General features: G+C 36.1%; 1 protein-coding gene across 2 annotated transcripts in view; it reads left to right on the forward strand.

Moving 5' to 3' along the window:
• The window catches only part of LOC119656148 (insulin gene enhancer protein isl-1), a 102,401-nt gene extending 85,124 nt beyond the window's left edge, over positions 1-17,277 (forward strand). The window contains exons 3-9 of one of the 2 annotated variants that reach the window (XM_038062482.1): positions 745-875; positions 988-1,152; positions 8,373-8,496; positions 15,319-15,481; positions 15,625-15,837; positions 16,092-16,242; positions 16,297-17,277. In XM_038062482.1, coding sequence (XP_037918410.1) covers positions 745-875; positions 988-1,152; positions 8,373-8,496; positions 15,319-15,481; positions 15,625-15,837; positions 16,092-16,242; positions 16,297-16,328 — 979 coding nt within the window. In that variant the 3' untranslated portion in view covers positions 16,329-17,277. Of the gene's footprint in view, positions 1-744; positions 876-987; positions 1,153-8,372; positions 8,497-15,318; positions 15,482-15,624; positions 15,838-16,091 lie in introns of both variants that reach the window. The other variant, XM_038062483.1, reaches the window with a different exon arrangement.
• Positions 17,278-17,748: the final 471 nt, after the last annotated feature.

Genomic DNA, 17,748 nt, shown 5'->3' on the forward strand with positions numbered 1-17,748 from the left:
GAAGCATCGTCCCTTTTTATTTACATAGATGTTTGCCTACTTCCTGGTTATTTCCCAAATTATATCCGCAATATTATTTGCTGAGAATGACAACGAGAAATTAACCAGATTCTCTTCATTTCATCTTGTGACCTTGTTACTTGTAACATTTTTCCATGAGAAAAGTGCCAAACTACAATGCATTCCCCGTTACCAACTTGGTCTTCATTATCGTTTACTTCTTTTGTTAGTTCTGTTTAATTTTTTGACCGTCAACAAACCAATAATCACATTTCATAACCTATAAATTGTACAAATATGTGATCGTCTCGTCTGTTTGATTTTAAAATTCACAAGATGGCCCCGTATATAAACAAGAGATTAACGCTGAACAAAAATTGGTTGGCTGATCCAAAGATGTGTGGGAATTTCCGTTTAATTGTTACGGTGCCATTCACCAAGAAGAGTTGCATTTGCTGTCACAGAAAGCTTGTCTATATGAATGTTTAATTACCAAAAAAGTCTTCTAGCATGTTTGCTTACAGTCCGCAGAGAAATTTGAGAATTATGAGAATGTCGACTTTTAAATGATCTTGATCTTGAATTTTATGCAAATATTAACCATTTTTTCCAGACGTGCTAAAAATTAGATTTTCAAGATTAGTAAATGTGATCTTGATTTTTTATTTGTTTAAAGTTAGTTTATTTAATGTTTATCTTATCATTAAATTAATTTAATAAAAAATATACCGTTTATGTTTGTAGGTTATTTGGTGCGAAATGTAATCAGTGTGGAAGTTTATTTAAAAAAGATGATTATGTAATGCGAGCAAAAACGAAAATTTTCCACGTGGAATGTTTTCGATGTTCAGCATGTGCTAGGCGCTTATTACCAGGTGAGTTAGGCAATATTGATTTAAGTTTCGATAGTACACCTTGCCTGAATATTGCAATAAAATTGTAGTCACTTGAAACATTAATATTCTCTTTAATATTTTTCCATTTAAGGTGATGAATTTGCTCTTAGAGATGGCGGCTCATTATATTGTAAGATGGATCATGACGTTCTCGAAAAAACACAAAATAGTTTAACATCGTCGTTAGAAAATAATAACAATAATAATACAAATTTAAGTAATAACAACCATTCCAGTGAATTGGGCTCAATGTCGGGTAAGTTCAATTTCTATTTTATAAAGTTTATACTTCAACATGGGTGCAGATGTAGTTTAAATTGCATATTTACATTTTTCATATTTTTTAATAACCTATCTGAAAACTCTCTATAATTAGATCGTATTTAAGGTTTTGAGTAAAATTGTATCTGTATTAAAGTCGATTCAAGACAGACAGATGGCTGTCTGTCACATCCGATTTACTCGAAAATGGCTAAACCGATTGCCACGAAATTTGGTAAGGAATGGTCTGTGTAGCCAGTGACGCCATTTTGTGTTGAGTTTGAGGAGGGGCTCCCCATAGATGCGAAAGGGGGCTGTAAAATTCTTTTTTTAACTGAATATGATCATGTGGGGTATCAAATGAAAGGGCTCGAAAGCTCAAAATGTGTGCCTCAAAAAATGAAGTAGATCTCGTTCTCAGTACCTATCCAACAGAAACATCTAGAAAAAATTACAGTGATGCATCTCTACGAAATCTATACCTCAGAATAATGTTCCGATATCTGCACAAATAAAGTTAATAATAGCATATTTCTATATTTCTTAAATTTGCCGGAGAACCCCCCTTAAGTTCATCCTAGAAGTACAAAATTTGCCGTTGGTGTGAGGGATAACATAGGGCATAATTTGTTCCAGTTTGAAGGAACCAACCATTATTAACAAAGTTATAGAGGATGGAACTTTTCCATTTTTTTATGAATTTCGTGCATTTTATAACTTATATGACGTCATCATCACATATCAATTTGTCAATACCAGAACAAACTGAGCTCATTTGAATGAGGGGTCGCAAAGAAACATTTTTTTTAGTCATTTGTATATCAATATCAATTACTCCAGGCAGACATTTGTGTGTGTATATATGTAGATATGTGCTAATGAAGTTTTCGGGTAGTGCCCTATTCAGATAGATATAGTCGTATTTACATACATTTAAGCAGCGGTATTCAATATACGTACTGTATATATACATATATATGGTTTTGTGCAGGAAGTGAATCAAAAGTATGAGTACGATCAATTTATATGTACATATATATGTACAATATCCCTGAATAGGCAGTTTATCTTTTTAGGGTGAGCATTATAGTGTCCGGATAGCTGAGTGGTTAGAGCACAAGGCTGTCATACGGAAGGTCGTGGTTCAAATCTCACTGGTGACAGTGGGATTTGCATCGTGACTTGACGTCGGATAACAATCGACTTAGTTGTTAATGAGTACCTGAGTTAAATCAAGGTAATAATCTCGAGCGAGCGCAATGCTGATCACATTGGCTCCTACAGTGTACTGTACTGTCCCGTTACGGTCTTGAATGAAGAGCTCTAACACACTTCAAGGCCCTGATCCAATATAGATTGTTGCGCCAGCGATTATTATTATTATTATATCTATGTCTGTAATATGTTGCGTACGTGTCTTGTAATTTGGAATGATATGAAGAAATATGTTGGATTTGTACCTACTTATATACGGATGGAAAAATGTGTGTAGAAGATTCTTATATAAGATGAGCACAGAACCTTTATTTTCGCGAGCTTCCGGTATTCCGACTTGTTAAATATGTATGTCGGTTGTTTTAGTAACAAAATTTATATTCCCATTATTTGTTTGCGAAAATCATCTGAACCACGTAAAAAACCTTGAGGCTCAACTAGTCCACTACACTTGTTTTATTTGATTCCATTAAGGTCTTAGAATTTAATTTAATCAATTAATAATAGTTTATCATTTGAACTTTTTACCTTTTGCATGCCGTTTTAGCTTCCCTTTCATTGCCCGATGGAATCAACGTCGCGATTTAGAGTAGATCGAGCTATTATTTGAGCAATATTCTAATCAAACCCCGCATTGAAAATCAGCAAGAAATTTCCCACGCCTAAATGCAGTTAAATTCTCATTTGTCAGTATATTTGTGTGTCTAGTAATGACGAAAACTGGACTGAGGCGCCTAACCTAGTCAACATGGTCATACTAACTTCTATCCTTAAAGATCACCCTTCACCAATCTTCAGCAGACCATGAATGACGCGCTACATTCCGCCCATCTTGATCTGATTAAAGGGACGTTTGCCACACTTTTTGAGCTATGGAGTTCTTGTTCGGATTTGAGTAAATGTCAACAGCGCTATGGCGGGGTTAGTGTTTTAACACAAAACAATACTTTAATCGTGACACTCCGTTCTAGCCTGGTTCGGCCAGTTATTAATGAGCACCTGAGTTAAATCAGGATAATCATCCCTCATCACCAGATTGCCTCCTAGTCTACCGTTACGGGTTTAAAACTAAGTGTTCTAACAAGTTTCCATTATTGTTACTACTGATCAACAATATCTATTGGTTTATTTAAGGATTTTCGGGGGCTTCAGGTATGGCGATTACAAATGTACATAAAAGTTCAAAAAACTTCATGAAAGCCTTTCATTTAGTTCCAAAAAATGCGCCAAAAAAAATCAGATTTATTTTCGGCACAAAAATTAAAAGAAAAATATTTTTTACAAGTTAATATTTCGGAATAAAATTAAAATATTATACTGAATCTATTTTTTTGCAAAGGTTGTTCGGCATATTATGTTCTTTTCATTGTTAAAACACATCTTCATTTCACGTCCCATAAACTTATCAACAAATGTCTTAAGGCCTCATTAAGAATATGATGGTGGTTTGTTTTTCTTTAATTAACTTTGAAAGGTAGAGGCATTTCACTTTTATTTATTGAACATTTGAGCTGGTGCATGATCAGCAAAGTTATACTTGAACCATGTCCGCAGCAGTATATCTTAGTAAAAAACCCACTTCCACTTGAGGAAAGGTAGAGAAAATTGAGAAAAATTTGAATAAAGTACACCACGCATATTTAAATATTGTTATATTTAAAATGTGCGTTTATATTTTCCTGAAAGGAAGCATTTCAGGCATTACCTATTTTTTGCCTGTTAACCTTCAGATTTTTCATTGAAGTTGAGGGCACTTGCATACAAGGATGAATTCGTTATCATATCATCAAGTCTGAAGAATCTATAAATGTAGTTTATTTTGCTAGATTAATGTAAAGCAGGAAAGAGGCATTAAATGCATTCAGCTTTTGGCGGACTTTTGAGATTTCTAATGTATATATTATTCCTGTCGTGTCAAGTTTAACGCGATCCCGAGTAGGAGAGAACTAGGTGCCATATTATTTGGACAAATCAATATAGTTAATTTTTTGTTCATGCCTGCCCGAGTATAGATATTGACTTTATGAGACGCTCATAATCGGTTTTCCTGTCATTTTTAGGAAAGGAACGTTGTCAATGAATGAGTGATAGTGAAAACTGAATTGTCTTTTCAACCATGCGAAAAATTATCAGAAAAATTTCTCTTGGGCTCGGTGTAGAGTCAGCATTTAAATTGACTTGAATAATAAACCTGGAAGGCATTCCATGAACTCGGTAGTCAGGGCTTACTAACTGGAATGTCAGTAGTATCCAGTCTAGGGTTGCCTTAATAAAGAGCTTCAAACTCTCTGGTTTTGCGCCGAAGTACACCAATTCGATCTTTTAAGCCACTTGAGAGAGAGTCTGTCATGTCTTCTTTTGCGACCACAGGTATGGCCCCTATCGACGTTCCGGGCTGGATCGCCATCACGTATAGGTGTATGAGAGGAAACGCCCAACACAGTCTATTGAGCCAAATTTTTATCGTCGCGCAATTTTTATTGCTAAGAACTCAAGTCTCAGTAGGGCCTCCGATAACCCCACTGGGTCATATTTGTCTAGTTTTACCTAGATTCCCAAGTGTTCATTCTGGTAAAGGCCGAATCCTCGCCTATTTTATTTATTTATTTCTAATAATTGAAGATTTCCCAAAATAGTTAAATATGACCATCGAACATAAAGATCGAAGTATGTACGTTGTCTCGTGCGCAAGGATTGGCACAATACCCAAGCGGAATGGTACGATCGTCAAAAAATGGTTCCCAATTCCTTACAATTTAGTAAATCTGCTCGTTTTCTTAAAGTGATAGTTGGTGAATTATTGTGATGAGAACTTAACTTATTTATCAAGCTCTAATGAGCCAGTGAAACTTCTGATCTGAAAACCTGAGCTGATATCAGTTCTTCTGCTGTTAATATGTATTGTCTTATTTGAATATAGCTTGGATCTTGGGTTTTAGCAACGTCACGACGTTCATTATACATTATAAGGTTAAATACCTAAAAAAAAAAAAGATACTCGAAACTCAGCCAGAGAAGCAATGAATGTGAGTCATCCACCCAGTCCAATCTTTCCTTTTATTATTTATTTTCACCCTGTTTCCATTTCAATGAGACCGTGCTTCAGCTCCATTATCATTACACTTAATATTGTACAAATGATAAGTTCAGAACATGAGGATAAATACAATAACAAACAAGCAGCTCGCATGTTGCACCGTGAACCGTATATGCTTCTTTAAGCAGTCTTGCAATTAAACAATACTTCTATAAGCTGAGATTTACATAGTATTTCCGCGACTATGTTGAACCTTTTGTCACTCTCTGATCTGGTTCTAAAACTTTTCGGAAGAATTAGAATGAATTCTGCTCCCTTTTTAACGGCTCCATGAGAATGACAATTCTTTGGTATACAATACCTCTGTGAAATTTAGGGAAATTGGTTCCGTGAATATTCGAAACAACCTTGAATACAGAAATTCGTTGGGAGATGCCCACTCAACTTGTTCTAGGCAAATGAAATTCTATTGCAGTACACAGGATATTACAAAAGTACTGTCAATAGCTAGGAAAAGTCTTATAGATTCCAAAACCTAGAAACAAGATCTGAAGTACTAGAAAGTAATATTAATTTTATTTCTGAACTTTCCTCTATAAAGAAGTTCTTCCGAACGTGAAATGCCCATTTATGTCTTCCATTGTCGTTCCTCATTCATTTTACCACTTCATTCAATGCCATTTTGTCCATAGGCACGACTGTTCTCAAATAGTTGTTTCAAAGTTTAGCTATCAATGCTTTGCATTTCTGACTCTAATTTTTATTTTCTTCTTTGTCCATCATATTCCACTATGGATAAGGGTACTACGCATGGAGCAAAATTGGAACTATTAATTTTTAACTTCGATTTTTAAAAGAAATATTGCTCCACTCTTGGCACATCTTAATGATCTCAGTTCCAGGATGCAAACTACCAGCGACACGTTTCCTTGTTCATCCAAAGTCGGCGTTGAATTTTGCAACATTCATATTGCTGACTTAACAGACTTAGATTTAGTTGCAACATTCAAGTTGGCAACAGGTCGATAAGTTGAATATTGCTGGTTTTAGTGCAGACTTTGCAAGAACTTTTCTTACGTTTTCATGTTTTTTTGTGCTCTATCCCGGAGTGCGATACCAATCAAATCAGAAGAGTGCTTCCTGGCTTGCTAAAGTAAAATAATATTATCATCTGACTCCAACTTTTCAGTTTTTTTAACTAATCAAACGCGAGTTTGATAGTATAAATTTTAGCATGGCTAATATTGTATGATACTTTTCTACAATTTGGAATTCTGACCTGCAACTACGAGTATGTCACCAGTGAAGCATAAGTCACGGGATAATTGTAATCTAAACTTGTGGGAATTACTTTTATTTACTTTTTGTTCCATTTCGGTAACCCAGTCGTTCCAGCGTCATTGCAATATGATATTGTGCCTGCACAAGTCCGTACATCCCAAGATCAAGCCATATGAGTAAATTCATTTACTATATGTACCTCCAAGTGTGGGCTTATTACGATCAAAATATGCTCGTTGCTTCTCCAAAACCAACGGGATCTTTAACACAACAGAAAAAAATACTCTTTGATATTTACCGACCAATTCAGCAAATATTTGTCAACACTGTGTCCCCCGATACGATCGGCATTGATTTTTCAATATCGTCTCTTCTTCAGAATTTTTGCCTTTCTTCGATTGTGTTCTCTATTGTCAATTTGATTTGTTGTTCTTGCTTTTGCTGTTGATATTTTATTCCGGAAGAAGAGACAAATATTTTTCAAGATAAATTTTCGTCAGATAATACTGAGTTGGGGGAGGTCAACGCTATGTATGTAGGCTTGATACTGCTGATATCTAGAGACATTCAGGCTATACTTTTTATCTAGATTCCAACTTCGATTTAAATCAATTGATTTCCGTGATATTTGAGGTGATGTTTTCATGGATGGTGACGGAGAAAGATAAACACGAAACAACACAGCAAATTTGCAATGAAATCTCTGCACCTCTCTGACTATAATATTGTTTAAAATATACTTCATTATTTAGTCTCGTTTTCGTTAGTATTTGCATCAAAGGCATTCGATACTGCACCTGAGTCACGATTTGTTGAACTAGTCGAACAAATTCGATTAATTCGGTAAACTAGTGATTTAACAAAATAAACGATGTAATACGAAGCAACATTTTCTGATAAGATTAAAATTTGTTGACTGCCTGCGTCCGACGTTCATTTCAGTCTGGAGCATGTTCACACTGTCGTCATACCAAGTCTTGCTCATTTCTTTTCAATTGCCGAACTTACTAATTTCCAATCAATGTGAAGGAGTACCTTTAATTAGCGGCGTCTTTTTATGATTGATTGTTTGTATTTCCATGTTTTTTTTCTGTTCGTCCATTGCACAGTTGTAAGCTATTAAATTGTTACTGCAAAGACAACTTGAGCATCTTTAAAGAAGCCGCGCGACATTTTCTACTACGTGAACTATTCGACTGGGCTTGTGATCTCACCCTTTAATGACTTCTACTTGAATAAAAAGTCAAAACAGCGAGGCTGTAAATTGAATATTATGATATTTGCATGGCGATTGTCAATATTTGCTTCAAATAGTACCTGTACCAGTAAATGCACTTTGCTTGCATTCTGGGTGGCGCATGATGCAGTCTCGATTTTTTGCGTATTTGTTACCTATGGAACTTAGAGAATGATCCTCGACGAACTTTGGAATAAATTGCGAAATTTCGCAAGTGTCACTCAAGCTATTGACTTTCAAATATCAAGCCATATTAATTATTGGGAGGTCAAGATGCACGTAAATTTGTTGAAGTTATTGAGGTAAATATTACACAGAATGAATCAGTGAAACCTTCCCTTCCATTCTTGTAGTAGCACCTGTTGCAGAATTAATATCTCATGACTTGTAAATCCCACCTTTATTGACAACTATCTGTACTAATCAAGATTTTCTCTCTTATCAGATTCGGGTAGTGAATCCGGTTCTCATAAAAGTTTACGTGATAAGCGGCCTTCAGGACCATCTGGAGATGGAAAACCCACGAGAGTGCGGACGGTTCTTAATGAAAAACAACTCCATACGTTGAGGTAAGTTAGCATTTCATGTATTCCATAAATATTATACAATCGTCCAAGCGATTCACGCAATATTATTACCCATTTAAGTGATAAGGTGTGCCTAGTCATTCTTTTTCTTTAAACCGGGACCTAATCCCCTGGTTACGCGAATTATGTGTATTTTCCACACATTGATGAATTATGAGTGTGCACATTTTTGATTACCGATGCAGTGGCTTTCATGTTCTTGTACTACTAGCGTACAACTCACCGTTAACCACTTTTTCCGGGCGTAGAGGCAATGCCTGGAAAAACGAAGTAAAATATGAATTCCGCAAGTCGATGATTATGCATATAACAGTAATTAATAACAGAACAAAGGTTTGGAATGTATAATCCTGGATTATTTGCGTGGCCGATTGTCTAATTAGTCTGTTAGGACTTCCTGAAATATATTATTAATTTTACTTCTCATCATTTTTCCATTAAAAAATCTAAAATTGCAGCATTGCGCCTCTTATTTATGGTTTGTCGTTATTTGTAAAAATTGTCGCCAGCAAACGAAAATACAAATTTAAATATATTAAAATTACACATAATTACCTACCAATAGTATGACATATTAGCACAAGACAGAATTTACAATATGTAAAAGGTTGCCATTCACCGCTGAATGGAGATATAGCACGTCAATCATGCCTACACGGCATCGCTGACGGTTTGTTGAAATGCGTTTCAGCTCCCTTAGGACGTCCCGAGACGTTTGCACTGCTTCTCCACTGTTCTATGCCATGTGTCCCTGTGGTGACCCACTCGTCGAGCATCTTGGAATAGTTGACATCATTCCATGGTGTAGCCAGCAATGGAGTTGCTTCCCTTCGTTAATGCGTGATCTAGCCACTGCCGTTACCGAATTCTGATCAATGGATCAGATCAACTGTTCACAGAAAGAATGTTAGCACGGAGCACTCTCAATTTGATTTTGGTGTTGATCTAACTTCATTTCCAGATATTGGACAAAGTATTATAGCAAAGGCGCTGTTAATGTATGGAGCGACATCAAGTTTGGTACCACCGTCGGCAGAAAAATGACGTTTCCGAGATATACAAATTGATCAACGCCTTCAATGTTCTGTCCATTAATGCAGGTGGGAAGCGTGGGGTAACCGGTCAGACTGAGAACCTTGATTTTGTTAGAATTTATCTTCAGTCCAACTCTATTTGTTTCTCTTTTCAAATTGAGCGTCCCAAAGTGAACTAGTGAGGGAGCAATCAAATGTCATCAACATAATCGAAGTATCTGAGGAATGATGTCATGGCCCATTGAAGCCCACCACGTTTCTCGACTAAGACACCATGAAGAATATCACACACATGACAAGATGGAAAAATATCTGTGACAAGGTGCAATCCTGGTGGACTCTGCTTTGGACTCTGGGATTTTACCTGGGTGCACCACGTAACAGAACGTGCTATCATATGTCACAAGTACTCTAGATACATTACCTGGTGATGTCATAGAACCTTTTTAGGAGTCGATAAACAGCAGGTCAGTCAGAGATCTGAACACGCCGCACCGCTCTAAAATAATGCGCGGAGTGTTAATGTGGTCAATGCAGGAGGATCCAGAGCAAAAACCAGTCCGCTTTCTGCCGATCACGCTTTCGAGATATTCTTTGATATGTTCCAGGATTATGGGTTGCTGCTACCGATATTATTTCTTCTTATTATGGGTGACTTTCTTCATGCTGCCTTGACCGGAGGACGTGGAGGAATTCAATATTCAATGACATCCTCAAACACTCCAATACCCTGATGACAGTTTGCTGGCATGGTGCAGAACATACAGGTGGGTCGTCTCAAGGGTACTTGGCGCAGACAAGTAGAAAAGGAATCCAGGCGTCTCAGGAACTTGTGGGGGAGCTAAAGCGCATTTCAATTTAACGCGCTATATCCTACCAAGAGGTGAATCGCAACCATACATCCCTATATTTTTGCAACGGCAGAGAGCACCCAAATACCCCTCCACTCAAGACGGGTGCCCTGTTTCGGAATCTTAATAATCCTCGTCTTTTGGAAAGGTCTGATTTTGAATAAAGAGTCGACCGTTTACGCTCCTGGCAGGAAAATCGAAAGATTTGCGACAACTTACAAGTTCTTTCGTGATGCGAAATACAGTTCTGAAATCATTGCTTTCTACGGCGGTTTCTGGTTCCCTGAATAGCGCGATAATAATTTTCCTTTTGTTACTTCATGGGCTATGCTGATCTTCCCGGGATTTCGTAAGGTATCAGAGTTCCAGCGCACCATACTCGCCACCACCGGCAGCGATCATTAAAAATGTCAATTCCTTCTGTTCACCGATCCGCTCCCATGATTCCGCATTCAGCCAGATCTTGTGACGCTCTTTCAGGACGTGGTCAACGAGCTGGGTAGCACCTGACTAACTTTACGAGAAGTCTACTTGATAAACGATCTCTGACTATCATTCTTTAGAAATTTTATCCTATCAAAGTAGATATCATTTCTGATCCGTGTAAAGTTTTTAAATAATAAAACCTTCTCTTACAAGAAATTTCTTACTCGTATTATGCATAGACGTATATATTTCGAGAGCTTCATCAGTGCTTTCTTCAGGAAGAGGGCAACTATAATAATAATGGCTTTGACGCAACAATCTAATTGGATCTGGGCCTTAATGTGTGTTAGAGCACTTCATTCGACACCGTTATGGCAAACTTCAGGGTTATGGTATACTGTAGGAGGCAATGTGGTCAGCATTGGAAAGCTTATCCGTTCACATCATAGATCCTTAACATCTGGGGTGTATGGATAAACTCCTCTAATACATTCACAAAATCGGTCCATTGGCTGTGGGTACTACTTGTTAGATGTACTGTGGTCTCAACATAGCTTCTTCCGACTACGATTTATTCCGGTCTATGCACAATGCATCGAAAGATGAAACCTTCCTCGCTTTTGGGATTCGCAAGCTGACCGATAGGTGGTTAAATATCATAAATAACAAAAGAGATTATTTTGGAACTAGCATTAATAAATATTGAAATTTATCGAAAAAATGAAAAAATGAACTTGTGTGTATACACTTAAATGCTGTTTTATTCTAGACTGGAGTCTAGAAGTGAAAATTTTACTTGCACCTTCGTCAGGGTAAGAAAAATGCCTTGTAAATTATTGCAATTCTTGAAGCCACCTTTTCTTGAGAGCATGACCATGATTTTTTTCCTATATGCTTCTATTAGAGCTGAGTTAAAGAATGGATTGTAGCGCTCTGATCGTCTCAATGTCACTCACTTTGAGAATTTCTGTTGGTATTCGGTCAGTACATGGTCATAGCGCTAATATTTTCGACATATGTAGGTAATGCCAGCTGATGCTGAGAAATCCAATATTATGTAAGTCGAGAAAATGGAAAGTTAGGCTTTGGCGGTAGACCGTTGCCTTAATGATACTTGCTTCTGATGACCCTACACTGTGCGAAAGAAAAGCTTCGTTAAAAGAGCAGACATTTGATTAGAATTAGAAAGGCGCGAATAATGCTCCCTTTTACAATACATATGTAGTTCCTTCCATACCGCTCCGCAACCACACATCATTCAGATAGCAAAGAATATTAAATCTACACGTAAAGCCGGGATTTTGACATAGTATCAGCAATCCAATTAAAATTAATTATCAAATTAATATCAAATCTTATCCCCATTGTTCTAATAGCTATACAACATAACATGCAATAGAATTTCAAATGAACCAATTATAAAAAGTCTATAAATATTGTAATTGAATCCAATTTATTCATTCCAACGCTTTCGCTGAATTGTTTAATCATCACGCAATAATTAACTAGATTTTTGTAGAAGATAATTATAACTAGTTTTTGTAATGGCATATATTTTGAAATAAAGAAAAGAATCCTAACTGCTATTTGTCATATAATTAGCATCTATTTTTTTTATTTTAACGACATTAAATAAAAAATATTCTTTAAAATATAGACAAAATTTGCTGATATTCAAAGCTCCCGCAACTTGTGACGTGTGAATTAATTTATGGTTCACTATTTACGGAAACGATTTGGCGATCCATTGTTTTCATAACAGTATCCTTATATTCAAACTAGAAGTGGACCCATTGTGACACCAGACTGTTGAGTAATAAAGTTATTGTCAACTAATTGCTATACAAAACTTCCAATTTTTACTAATTGTGTTACTATGAAGCTGGACTTGCGGGTGTTTGCCATTGCAAAATAGATTGTTTGCTACCAGTTCATTTGCACCTTTGATCAAAAAAGTAAACATTGTGGATTGGTTCCGAACATATGTACCATATGTGGTTTTAATTTAATTAACGTGGTTGGTTATAAGTTATCAACGCGACGGCTCGCTTTTAGTGGAAACAAATAAAATAAGAGCCCCGAATTTCGAAATATTTCTCTTTCGGTTCCTTTTTAGTATTTTTTATCTTATTGGTGCCAACGAATAACGTCACCTCACAATCGTAGCTATTGCATGAGTATTACTATAGTGTTTTGTTGCCATACAAATTTTGATCAGGGAAAACGCCACGAAAGTAATCAAATATCCGGATCAATCACCCTTGATTTCAATACTAGACATTAATAATTAACTTTATTAACGTTAACTATTAACTGATTGATTATAATCACATCTAGTCCTTGGTGTTAGTCTTTTTCGTTTTTCTGCTTTTCTGAATTCCCAGTAAATCTGATTTGTTGGTAAGGAAAGGGAAAAAACTTTTTTTTTGCAGAAGAAGGTCATGTGGGGTATCACACCAAAGGGTTCAAATAGTACTTTTCCAAAATTATCTTATTTCAAACATTCGGTTAAACGGAGGGAAGTGAGAACTGGCAATGTGTGCCCCAAAAAGTGAAACAGTCGCTCTGGTCTGACAATGATGCACATTTACAAATTTAGGCATAAAAATACATCTCATTCGGATATTTGCTCTAACAAAGTTAATAATAGTATATATTACTATATCTAGAAATTTACCTGAAAACCCCCTTAAGTTTATTCTCAAAACCCAAAATTTGGCATCCGAATAAGTGATAATATAGGCTATAATTTTGGAAAATTCAATCCAACTATTACTACTAAATTCATGCAACAGCGTTGACAAAAGTTTTCTATATCAATAAGCAGCAATATGGAGGCCGAGTTGAATGACCACTAGCCTAATCATCCAACGCCTGAGTTTAAATTTTCGTTCCGCTTTTTGTTTGCGTTTGTACTTATGCATAATAATAATAATAATTGTTGGCGCAACAATCCAATTGGATCAAGACCTTGAAGTGTGTAAGAGCACTTTATTCAAGACCGCAACGGTACACTACAGGATTATAGTACCCTGTAGGAGGCAATGTGGTCAGCATTGCACTCGTCCGAGATTATTACCCCGATTTGACTCAGGTACTCATTCATAGCTAAGTCGACTGGTATCCGACGTCAAATCACGATACAAATTCTACTGCCACCTTATGTATACTTATTATTTATGTAAAGCTGTCGTAAAACTATATGTGGAACATAGCGCGTGAGCCACACCTACACGCCCCTTCATTTGTCTGTGCCACAGGGTCTAGGATCATCCATCGGTCAGTCATCCTGGGATAGTTGGTTCCATCAAATGGCATAATCCGCTCTTTCTCAATGATCACTCCCATTTCTGTCTTCTGTATCTGGCTCGAACGTCGACGTGATTCTGCACTAGATATTGCCTTGTTGACCTTGAACAGTCTCAACTTTAATGTTGGGGTTCAGATTGCTGCATTTCCAGATTTTGAATAATTGATATGTGGAGGAAACAACGCTACTCAAATATATCGGCCGTTCGATGTCTTCAATATTCTGCTCATTAAAGTAAATAGGAGTGGTGAAATAACCTGCCAGACTGAAAACCTTGGTTTTCTTTGTATTTACTTTCAATTCGTCTCTCTCTCCCTCATTTGACATTGTGCACTACGCCGCTTCACGTCCTTCAACCAAGACAGTCTGAAATTATTGGTCACAATAAGGATCGGTAATAGAAAAGGACCATGGCGGACTGGACTTCAAGTTCCTCCAAGCTCTCACCTCAACGCAGCACGTCCATTTTGCGTGGTCATATATTACTCTGATAATATTTGTTAGTTTCTCTGGAATGCCCTTCCTACGTAAAGCATTGTAGACACACTCCTTGTTGATACTGTCGAAAGCTTTCTCGAAAGCGATGAAGAGCAGGTACGGCGATTGTCAAAACTCCGCACACTGCTAGATGATTATAAGAAAGCTGCTAATGTTAATGTCAAGCCCTCGAAGTGGTTCACCGTTTTGCATTATTCGCAATTTCTAACCACCACTTTTGATTCTCACAAATACATTATTTTACGAATTACTGTACAAAAAGCCTCCACCAACTGTGGCGGCCAAATCTCATACATCTCAAAACTGAACAAGCTTATGGCAGTTGACCTTGCCGCTATGGACACGTTTAAAGAGAGGTTAAACGACTAGGGATGCTCTTAGGAACATTTGATAGAATATTGGCATTGATAGCTACAACTGAAAGGATATTTATAGTATTTCTGGAATCGGTAGGCTTAATGTTTCCGGGTTCGAGATTTAGAACTCCACAATTCATATTTCTATGCTCTTTAATAAAGCTGTTTCAGCTGTGTTTCAGATTATTTTTTACCCGAGATCTACACCTTTTGGACTTAATGCTTTCCATAATACTTTATGCAAAGTATCTATTCTGCCAGCTTAATTGATAAGAACTACTATGGTGCAATTTGAAAAATTACCAAAAATATATTGTTTCTTCTTACAGAACATGTTATAATGCCAATCCGCGACCTGACGCTCTTATGAAAGAACAACTTGTAGAAATGACTGGTCTCTCGCCCCGTGTAATACGAGTATGGTTTCAAAATAAGCGTTGTAAAGATAAAAAGAAAACAATACAAATGAAACTTCAAATGCAACAAGAAAAGGTGAGGGTTTCAAAATTAAAAATTCAATGAATATGGTTTTGTCAGTATTCACAGTACTGATTGAACGCTTTATCTTCCGTGAATTACTCCCTAATATTATCATAACATAGTTTTTAATAGCATTCCTTTAAAATTATAAACAGGAAGGCCGAAAACTTGGCTATGGTGCTATGCAGGGAATACCGATGGTAGCGAGTTCGCCTGTTCGTCATGATTCTCCGCTTAATTTACAAGGATTGGAGGTGACAACATATCAACCCCCGTGGAAAGCATTGTCTGATTTTGCATTACATGCGGATTTAGATAATGGATCTGTAAATACACATACTCCGGCGTTTCAACAGCTTGTAAACCAGGTGAGAACTTTCTCCCCATTCAATTAAATGTTTTATATTTCTCCTGTGGATCGAATTAGTGCAATTGACTTGCCTATAAATTCCACGGAAGCAGAAAACATTTTCGGTTTCATAAATTCAAATGTTCCTTTTGAAATCATTTGAGCGTTCAGTATCCTTTTTGTAGGATCTTTTTTTTAAAAAGGCATTATATTCTACCGAAATTGGTACGTTTTTCCATAAGGATATAATTTATTTTTATTCTCATGCTTTAGATGCATGGCTATGACATCGGAGGTATGCCACCTGTGCCTCAAGGACCACCGCCTCAAATGAATGGACCCCCTATGGATGTTGGATCTCATCATCATCCGGACAGTACGGATTCATACGTTACCTACTTAGAGAGTGATGATAGCATGCAAGGTAGTCCATAGAATCAACATCACCATCATTCATTCAACCATAATTTCAACAAAGCCTTGCAGATAAAGTACGAAATTCTTACTTAAACTGGAAAACATAATGGGATACTTTGATATCAGATAACTGGAGCTAACACCACAAACAAGGAGATCAAAATTTATTTCGGGTAAAGCATTATAAACATATGTTTTTTAATAATTGAAAATTTCAAATCTTCATTCGTGTTGGTAAGCAAATTTCTAGGCAATAGATTCGATATTTTGGTTTTGAGGTTTTCCAATGTTTTAAATTTACTGTTTCTGCTGAGAATAATTTTAAAACTGTCCTTGAAAATAACTTCCCGAACTTTTTGTTCTACAATTATATTAACTGTAGAATTAAATATTCGAATTTCATGAATGAATTTTAGAGTAGGAACTGAGTTTCCTGTGAGTTCTTTGAAATGTCCCTTTGCAATACCATAGAAGAAAATACACTTGTAAATAGAAATCTGAATGTGACAACAAAGTATTAGTAAAAGAAAAAAACTTTGAATATGAAGGCCAAACATCCATATTTAAGGGGAATTCAAATAATTTTTCAAGATTTTGTAAATAAACACTTTTTGGTCGGATAGATCACATCACCAATCTGAAAACAACGGAATGTTGCAAATGCAAAACAATATAACGAAGAAAGGTAGATGTACAATAAAAATCTCGTAGAAATTTAATATTTGAGAATTACTTACATAGTTTATAAGTGTGGTGAGCATTTCAAGGAAGAAATATTACGAAAGAAGAGAACAACGCAGTATAATGTAAAAATGACAAAAATGTATGATTATGTTTAATATACAACTAAATTATATTTATAAATATTTAAAAACAAAAGAAACCGTAGCATCTATAGTTAAGAAGAAAAAAACAGCAATTATGTTAAAATTGTGTAAAATATTATTATAGAAATTTCAATGTATTATAAATTGTAAATTCGATAAGATGATCAAAAGTATAGAAAAAATGAAAACAGAAAAAACCGAAAAAATAAATGCAAAATCTAATAATTTTCAATATATGAACGTAATGCGATTTTATATGCTGGATTTTTATTTCATTAATCAACTTTGGCTACAGATACTATCGGAAAAAACGGCCTCTCTCATCTTAGATGTTTTGTTGATGAAATTTGTGGTGGATTATGATTACAATTTTTTCCAATCTGTTTTGCAAAAAAAACGTATGGTCTAGCAAATGCAAAAGAGATTTTGCTCAATGCGCAATGAAAGAAATTATTAAGATTACTACTTTAGATGTCATAGAAGCTGCCATCTTCACAGTAAATCCGCCCTATGTTAAATAGGATTCAAAGTTGCATCTTATCGACCCTTTTAAGACACACCCGAAAGCCTTAAAGTCACAATTCATCATCATCAACGGGACAACAACCGGTATTCACTCTTGCCCTAATAAGGAACTCCAGGCATCCCGGTTTTTTAGCCGAGCTTCACCAATTCAATATATCTAA

Source organism: Hermetia illucens, chromosome 4, assembly GCF_905115235.1.
Source record: "Hermetia illucens chromosome 4, iHerIll2.2.curated.20191125, whole genome shotgun sequence".
NCBI classification, from domain to species: Eukaryota; Metazoa; Arthropoda; class Insecta; order Diptera; family Stratiomyidae; genus Hermetia; species Hermetia illucens.